The sequence below is a fragment of the Helicoverpa armigera genome, chromosome 3 (genome assembly GCF_030705265.1).
Source record: "Helicoverpa armigera isolate CAAS_96S chromosome 3, ASM3070526v1, whole genome shotgun sequence".
Lineage (NCBI taxonomy): Eukaryota > Metazoa > Arthropoda > Insecta > Lepidoptera > Noctuidae > Helicoverpa > Helicoverpa armigera.
The window spans coordinates 8691912-8701338 of NC_087122.1; the positions used below are offsets into that span (position 1 = coordinate 8691912).

At 38.6% G+C, this 9427-nt stretch overlaps 2 protein-coding genes across 2 annotated transcripts; both read right to left on the minus strand.

Moving 5' to 3' along the window:
- Positions 1-932: 932 nt before the first annotated feature.
- On the minus strand, positions 933-2635 carry LOC126053693 (uncharacterized). Its single transcript, XM_049836423.2, has 2 exons — positions 1451-2635; positions 933-1364 (listed from the first exon to the last, which is right to left on the minus strand). The coding sequence occupies exons 1-2, from the start codon at positions 2633-2635 to the stop codon at positions 933-935; spliced, it is 1617 nt and encodes a 538-aa protein (XP_049692380.2).
- An 81-nt stretch (positions 2636-2716) lies between these two features.
- On the minus strand, positions 2717-3277 carry LOC126053694 (uncharacterized). Its single transcript, XM_049836424.1, has one exon. It carries the CDS (start codon positions 3275-3277, stop codon positions 2717-2719), a length of 561 nt encoding a protein of 186 aa, XP_049692381.1.
- Positions 3278-9427: the final 6150 nt, after the last annotated feature.

Genomic DNA, 9427 nt, shown 5'->3' on the forward strand with positions numbered 1-9427 from the left:
AGCATATTTTTTTTATCGATTGAGTTGAAATTTTGTTTGAATGTTCAGTTTTAATGACAATGTATGATTCTATATCCAATATGGCGGTATACCCAAGATGGAGAAAAAAATGTTTTTAATGCATTCCTACGATATGGGTATCAAATGAAAGGGCTTGCTATGAATAACTCGAAAAAAAATGTGTCGCGAGTCTAAATCCAATATGGCGGACTCCTTATGCTAGAAATCACTTATTGCAGATGTCTGTTACCAATCGAGCTATAATTTTTTTTTTTCATTTTGGATGTACCCAAATTTTGACTTTTGATCTCGAATAACTTTTGAAGCATATAGGATAGATAACTTAAAACTTTATTTGCAATGGTAAACCCAAGCTCTTCACCAATATTTGGCTTTCCGGCAATTGTTGTTATTTGACCACAAATTTTCGGTCTGGATGGACTGGACCATTCATATAAACAATCAATTTTTCAAATCGGTCCAGGCGTCTTTGAGAAATCGAGAACACTCAAATTGAGAACAATCACAAAACAATCTAATTGAAACCTCCTCCTTTCTTTTTTTGAAATCGGTTAAAATACAGAAACTCTTAACATTGTAATTAATGACATTGTCATTAATCAGTCGACTATTTAGTACTGTTGAAAATTGTATGTAATATACAGAAAGTCCTCAAAACCAAGGTTTTCATAGGTGCCCGATTTTTTTGCAAAAGAGTGTAAGTATTAACGACTTATTTTCATGCTTTTATATTTTAGACATCCATAGACTTACACTATTTTCCCGCTATTAACTATTTACTAAATAATATATTTTTTGTTCTACCAATTTCACTCGAAAGGATCAAAATGGTTTGTGTGACTATACGTGAAGTATGATAGGCACGCACACAGCCGCGACGCTAGTCTGCGCGGTTTTTTGCGTTGAATTACCTAAAGTTGACATCGCGCGCCGAGCGTACACGCTCTTAAATCCGAGACCAACTCCAGATGTATGGCCTTGGTCGCCAAACATATAAATATGGCGATATACCCCTTCGTTATCTTGATGCCCCGGCCCTTGTTAGCTTTCACTTCTACTTGGCCAGTGAAATCTACACCGGTGTGCGTGAACGGGCGTGATGGGGTTACTCGCGGTTTCGGTAAGTCGGCCATCAGCTGACTGTCTCTTGATGTTTTAAAGCGGTGACATCTTACACACTTGATGAGCTGCTTTTTGACTGTGTTCATACCGCCAAGGATCCAATATCTATTTTGTAGGTGTGCAAGAGTCAATCTAGCGCCACCATGTAGTGTAGCTTCATGTGCTTGTTTGATTAACAGCTCACACAGTCGGTTCTTGTTCGACAGAATTATCGGATGTTTCTGCGACCGTGCGAAAGTTGTTTGACATCTGTTTTATTCCGTGTATTGTTTATAAATCGCAATATCCAAGCCAGTACTCGGGTTACTCGTGACATAGAGCTATGTTTGTTCAGAAGTTCCTCCACAAGAGCATATGTTTTCTGCGTGGAACATACGACCTTTTCTGTTTTCAATTCTTCCTTTGTTTCAGGTGTTTTTGGTTGTTCCGGTAGCTTGTTATTTTTCAGCCATTGCGGGCCCTCCCACCAAAGTGTGTGAGTTAGTAACTGGGAAGCGAATAGTCCTCTGCTGGCACAGTCTGCAGGATTTTCTTCCGATTTCACGTATTTCCAACATGCTGTTCCCATGATTTCCTTTACTTGGGCTATTCTGTTAGCCACAAATGTTTTCCATCGACTTGGATCACCACGGAGCCAACCCAGTACAACCATTGAGTCAGTCCATCCAAATACCTTGACAGTCTGTACCATTGTTGACTCTATGACCTTTTTCATAAGTCGCGATAACAACAAGGCACCGCAAAGTTCGAGCCTAGGCAGAGATGTAGGTTTTTTAAGTGGCGCAAGTTTTGTCTTACCAGCCACTAATTGTATGGTCGGTTGACCATTTTGATCGCATGATCTACAATAGATAACGCAACCATATGCTTTTTCAGATGCGTCGCTGAATCCATGTAATTCTACGGACTGCGTTGTGTCTCCGATCCAGCGAGGTATTGTTATGTTTCGAATGTTTTGTTTATCTTGTTCAAATCGTTCCCAATCCTTTTGTATATTTTCAGGAAGGCCGTCGTCCCAGCTCGTGCAAGACATCCACGCTTGTTGAAATAGGAGCTTTCCTTTTGTTGTTACCGGAGATAACCAGCCTAGCGGGTCATATTGTTTTGATAACTCCGATAATAGTAAGCGCTTAGTGATAATTGCTCGTGAGTCATTTGTTTTTGTTGGATGAAATGTAAATTGATCTGTTCTTGGGTTCCAAGTAATTCCGAGAGTTTTGTTCGACTCCGCGTGTTTGAAGTCTAACATATTTAGACTTATCAAATCCTCTGTTAAGTTTTTAAGTATTTCAGGTGAATTACTCGTCCACTTGCGAAGTTTGAAGCCACCCCCGGCCAGGAGGTCGATCAGCTGTTGCTGAGCTTTCTGTGCTTCATTTACGGAGTTACTGCCCCCCAAAAGATCATCCATGTATAGTCGATGATTTAGAAGGTCAGCTGCTAGGGGATAGCTTTGCCCATCGTCCTTGACCAATTGTTTTATAGTTCGCATGGCCAAGAAGGGAGCGGCCTTTGTTCCGTATGTTACAGTGCACAGCTGGTATTCGCTTATGGGAGCCGTGTCCGATGGCCTTCACACGATTTTTTGCAGGTGTTGGTCAGCTTCCTGGATGTTAATCTGTCTATAGAATTTTTCGATATCAGCTGTGTAGACATACTGATATGTTCTCCACCCCAGCAGCAGTGTTTGGAGGTCTTGTTGCAGATTTGCTCCAGATTCCATGAGTTGGTTCAAAGTATAGCCTGTTGTTGTCTTGGCGGAGGCATTGAAAACAACTCTAAGTTTTGTTGTTGTTGATTCTGACTTGTAAACACCATGGTGAGGCAGAAAACAGCTAGGTTCTTGCGGCATGGTACACCTCTTCATATGTCCAAGGTTCAAATACTCGTCAATAAATGTTTTGTAACTCTCAGAAAGTTCTTGTTGTTTGTTGAGACGTTTTTCGAGTTGTTTGAACTGGGCGATCGCTTGTTGCTTGGATGCACCCAGGTTTTGTTCAAAGTTCGGTTTCATAGGAATTTTGACTTCAAATCGTCCATCAGATCGTCTTGTTGTTGTATTTTTGTAAAGGTTTTCGCAATATTCTTCTTCAGACGACAAAAGTTCTTGTTTGTTGTTTGTTATCTCCTCCATTTCCCAATATTGAGAAATTTCGTCCAGGTTATTGAGTATCGCATAGCAATTAAATGTTTTAAAGTTGCCTAGCAATACCCATCCGAGCTTGGTTTGTTGGGCAATCGGGGCTTCACTAGGCCCGCGTAAAATACCGTCCAAAACTATTTCGGCATAAGTTCCTGCATCTAGGAGGACATCGACCTCTCTTGATATGTTATAGTCGGGGTCCGCTAAATTTATGTTTTGCAGATGTGGCTAGTGTTCTTTTTCGAAGGTGTAGTTTGGAAGGTTGCCCAGTATTTTAGTCATAACCAAGGCTTCTGTTGAAAATGCGTAGTCGCCATAAATCGACTCGCATATAAGATGCACGGTGCCGTGGCTCTGATTGACAGATACCCCGACCCCTGATACCGTTGCGTTTTGTTTACGCCGCTGCAATCCAAGTCGCTGAGCTGCAGATTCCGTAATAAGATTGATTTGGGAACCTTGATCCAGAAGGCATCTTAGTAGTACATAAGTCCCATCAGAAGCTCTTATTCTCAGAAGTACAGTAGCGAGTAAAACTTCGTTATTTCCCACGGCGTGATTCGCCTTATGGTTATATGATGAGCTTGCATTTGACGGTGTCATGTCGGTCGGTTTCATTTGACCAATTGTTTGCGCACACCCGGTTTCATGTATGATGTCTTGCAATATGGTGTGATGCGATTTGTTGCAAGTCTTGCATGTTTTGCGGGATTAACATTGTTTGCCATCGTGGGAAAATAGACAATTCTTGCACACATTTTTCTGTTCCAAGGTCTTGATTTTTGTTTCAGGAGTCATGTTTTCAAATGTCTTGCAATAAATAAGCAGATGATTGGTTTTACAGAGAGGACAAAGTCTGACAAAATTGGTATTGTAGGTTTTATGAAAATATTGCTGTGATTTCCCACTTGGCTGTGGCGGTTTCGTTGATAGATCTTTGGCAGGAATGTTGCTGCCCTGTGGTCTGTTGTTCTGTTTCTTCGTATTTAGGTACAGGTTCCAGAGTAGTAAATTTGTTTTCCAGGAATTCCATTAGCTCGTCGAAGTCGGGTAATTCCCTTGGAGATTTCCTGACTTGCATGTAGTTGGAGTATGTTTCAGTATCCATTTTCCCAGTTAAAATATGTACCAGGATAGGATCCCATGTTGATGTGTTCACGCCTAAGTTATGAATCGCGCGTATTGCCTCTAAACTAATGTCATGAAGTCGCTTGAGTTCATACGCATTTTGCGAATGCATAGCAGGTTGATTCATAAATACCTGTATTTGTTTAGTGAACAGCTGTTGCATGTTATTATAGCGGTGGGTAAGTATATCCCAACAGGTATCATAGTTTTCCGCCGTCACTGTTAGATGTTGAACGAGTCGTTCTGCTTCACCCCGAAGTTTTCCTTTTAGGTGTTGCATTTTTTGACCCTTTGTTAGCAGAGTGTTCTTGTGGATTGCTTCTGAGTATAAATCCATGAATGTAGGCCATTGTATGTAGTTGCCGGAAAAGATAGGAATTTCAATCTTCGGGACCGATCGATATTGATGAACGGCAGAGTTGAGCTGAGTATTGAGTTGTCGTTTAGTACATTCAAAGATAGATTCATGTTTCGAATACTCCAGCTCATAATCCACATTAGATCCGACAAGATGATTGTCTATTTGCCAATGAACTTCGTCAATAGTTTTCCAACGATTCTGTAGCATGTTCAACTTGTCTTCGATTTCCCACTTTTCCGTCATTTGTTCAATGTTCATGTTTTCAACCAATCTAGAGAACGCTCTAAAATTGGTATTCTGTTGGCTGATGAGTTCATCTGTTTTCGATGGCACACCCCGCTCCTCAGATGTTGATGGGTTCAAGGAGCGCAGTGCAATCATAAGCGAGTCATACTCTTGTTTCACTATGTTGTAAGTATTGGAAGTGAAATACTTATCTGATATTTCTTGAGATTTCAGAAGATTATGATTCGCTTCGAATTCACTCCATAATTCCAAGAGGATTTCTTAGCGTTTTTTGATGTAGTCCGCTGTTTTACGGCTCGTTGAATCCTTCTTGAAATTGACATTTATCTTCCGAATTGTTTCCGCGATGATTTGTTGACGCTGCAGCAGAGATTCCATGTTGACACTGTTCTGAGCAGCAGCCGAAAATGTTAATGTTCTTTGTTTTCTGTTTGTTCTGTGTGACCGTAGATCTCACTGCAATATGTGCGCCTTCTCAATCCAGCCGGGGCGACCCGCTTGTGGGAGACCGGCTGAACCGATTCGCTATTGCAGCAAAATCACACATCCGGCTCGAAGGACCAATAAATGTAGCAGCACTATCACTTCTACACTTGAAATTGTTTGTTTTTTATGTTGTGTTATGTTGTATGTTATGTTATGTTGTAAGGTTGAGCAAAAAACTGACCGTTCCCGTTGGCTGTGTTTATTGAACTAAAAATACATGTTATAAAGTAATCGCGCACGGCCCGCGATGTCAGCAAAAGTTACAAGTGTCAAGCTTGCTCGTACAGATATGATGATATCGGTGAACAAGGAAACTTCATCAGTGCTATTGTTTCTATTGCTCAGTAATATCGTCGAAAAGTATTTAATACGGAACGATGTCTATTATAAAAACAGATATTTTTACAAAAGTTATAATCGCCATTCGGCTTATCTGTGGCTTTTATTGCAAAATCAGTACAAATAAAGTAGTTAATGCATTAGTGAGGGCTTACTGTGTATCTATTGCCGTTACAGTTATTGTTATAATAATATATGAATGGTTTATCTGCCTATATCGGTCACAAGTTGACATTTTAGTCCTATCTGGCACTTTCTACTCTCTAAAAATGTTTATCGATCTGTGTTTCCATGACGAAAACTTCATGGAGTTTGTGAAGAATATAAGACAACCTATTTCACAAGATTTACAGTTGGATGTTAACACACCAATCACAATGAGTTTGTTAATATCTACAATATGCATAAGAGTGTTTTCACATATTAAATTTCAGTATGATAACGAAATATCTTACCCTTTGATTTCTGAGGCGACATTGACGGTTGTTTTTGATACAATCCTTTATGTTTCTATTTCACAAAGAGTTATGATGTTTGAATTACTCTGGCGTAAGATGGCAGCACTTCGCAATCACCTAGAGCGAGACTTATCCAGCGCACGAAGATATGAAGCAAGAGAAGATCTTTTGAAGAATAAATTAAAGGCCTGCGTGAATATATATAACAACATACTGAACTCGACCCGAGAAATCGATGCGCAGACGAAATTTCTGGTAATTTGTTGAATAATCTATGAAATTACAATTTTTAGCGTTCATGTGAAAGAAATAGAATAAGCTTAGTTTTTATGTTAACCATCTGGTTATTAATATTCGAAATAAAAAAAAAATAGCAACATGCTAGCGATAACGTGATCGCGATGATTAGGAACTCCTCCTCGCTGTCACGTGAGGGCTTAACCATGAGGTTGATAACTTAGTGAACTAGTTTACAGTAGAAGAGTAGATTTACAGCCAGTTTCTTCATCAAAAGTAAAAGCCAAAGTAATGTCGTAAAGTAAAAAAAAATATAATTAAACTACGCTTACATAATTTGTAACTGTAGTTCAATTCTAAAAACGATGTTTTTCTTGCTATTCCAGATATTAACAATTGTGATAATATTAATGGTTCAGGTATTGAACCAAGTGAATGTGGTCATCATCTTGTTTACACAATATGTAAGTATACTTAGACATGACTTCTAAAAATTACGTTGTATCGTGTTCTAGTTCTTTGTACGATGATCACAGTTACTATACAATTTAAATATTTTAAAAAAGTAGTTGCCGTTCACATTCTTCATATTTTACAGAATTATAGTATGCTTTTATTGGAAGTTCCACTGAGGATCATAATATCATTATCGCCCGCGCTGCTAGCGGAGATGGTGAACAGTGAAATAGACAAAATGAAACTATGCATCGTAAAGCAGCTGCTCGTGGTTCAAGGTACTTATACTCGAAATTATTTTTAAGTAAAAAAAATAGTTTTACATATTTAGGTAGAGTACGTGTCATCATCATCCTCCGAGCCTTTTTCCCAACAATATTGCAGTCTAGCCGGAATACCAGTGTTTCACAAGGAGCGACTGCCTATCTGACCTCCTCAACCCAGTTTCCCGGGCAACCCAATACCTCTTTTTTAGACTGGTGTCAGATTTACTGGCTTCTGACTACCCGTAAAGACTGTCAAGGATAGTAAGTGACAGCCATCCGAAACACAGTCATTATACTATTTAATATAATATACACTCTTTTGCAAAAAAACGGGCACCTAAGCGAAATCTTGGTTTTATGGACTTCACCTGTATTTGAAAGGGTTTTAATTACTGTAGGATATTACTAGCATCAAAAGGGTTAGCCAAGCATGCGTGAGAGTGTATTCTAAGGGTTAGCCAAGCATTCTAAATTGTGTTTATTTATGAGAAAGGGATATTTTAAACCGGGTGAGTACAATATCTAAACAATAGAACGTTTTACACAAAAATACCGAAACTCTTAACATTGCCATCAATAATCAGCATAGACCAGTTAGAGCAGGTGAAAATTTTATCAAATAAGGACAGTTTTTCAAAAATGTTTTGATTTAACAGAAAGGTACATGAATCACCAATTAAAACTGCATGATCAGTTTTCTGAAAATCACGTCAAAAACATTTCAAAACGCCTACGAACTTTCTACCAGGAATTAGTCCAAAACAAGGTTTAACCAGTTTCTTAGCAAATCTACAAAATTCAAGTTTAGAATACAGTCTCACGCATGCTTGGCTAACCCTTTTGATGCTAGAAATATCCTACAGTCATTAAAACCCTTTCAAATACACGTGAAGTCCTTAAAACCAAGATTTCCCATAGGTGCCCGTTTTGTTTGCAAAAGAGTTTATATTTAAAAAAGTAGGTATATACAAACTTTGTAAAGTTGCATTGGTACTTGCCTGACCTAGAATCGAACCCGCACACTCATACTTGAGAGGTAGGTCACAAAATACAGGTTCTTTACCCACAAGGCCACCAGGACTTTTAAAGTACGTATCATCACTAAAGCTAAAAATATCACACACTGATTTTACCAACCCGCATACCCAACGTGGTGAGTGTGAGCAAATCTCCTCAGCTTGGGGGATGCCTTTGTCCAGTAGTGAACGTTTATCGGCTTTGCCAATGTTTACGCAAAACCCTGACGATCCAGGAATGTCACAATTTTCAGGAGAGAAAACTCGTGATGCTATTGAAGACAGCATGATGTACTTCCATCACAATCCTTTCAAGTACACAATATGGCGACTGTTCACGTTAGACATGACGCTGATACTGAGCACCATCGGTCTCCTCACCTCCTATACAGTGGCTATAGTGCAGTTCACGCATTTCTTGGATTAGTTTATTATACTGGTTTGTGAGCTGCACGAGACACTTACATTCGCGTCTTTAGTTGCTAGATATTTAATTGCACAATATGTATAAAGACCATGTACTCACTCCTTGATGTAAAATTGGTAGAAGACTTAGCTCACTTATAACTAGGTTAATTCCTTAAAAGTGTGGAATTTAAAGTTTAAACAATAAACAGTATAATTAGTGTACCTACTTACGAGTATTAATAACCTAAGGTTTTTTTCCGTTATTTCAAGTCAAACCGATATTATAGTTCTTTTTTGAATTTCAAATAATCCTAAGTGCCATTAATTCATCGGGGTTATGGTTTATACCTCGATACGATACATTGATATCGTGAACAAGGAAACTTCATCAGTGATATTGTTTCTATTGCGCAGTAATATCGTCTAAAAGATGTCTATTATACGAGCAGATATATTCACAAAAATGATAATTGGCCTTCAGCTTATCTGTGGCTTTTATTGCAAAATCAGTACAAATAAAGTAGTTAATGCACTAGTGAGGGCTTATTGTGTGTCTATTGCTACTACAATCATTGTTCTAATTATATGTGAATTATTTATCATCATATATCGGTCAGGGATAGGTATTGTAGTGTTTGTTGCCACTTTATACTTTCTACATTTAATTATTGATTTGTGTTCAAATTGTGAAAACTTCCTGAAGTTTGTAAATAATATAAGACAACCTATTTCACAAGATT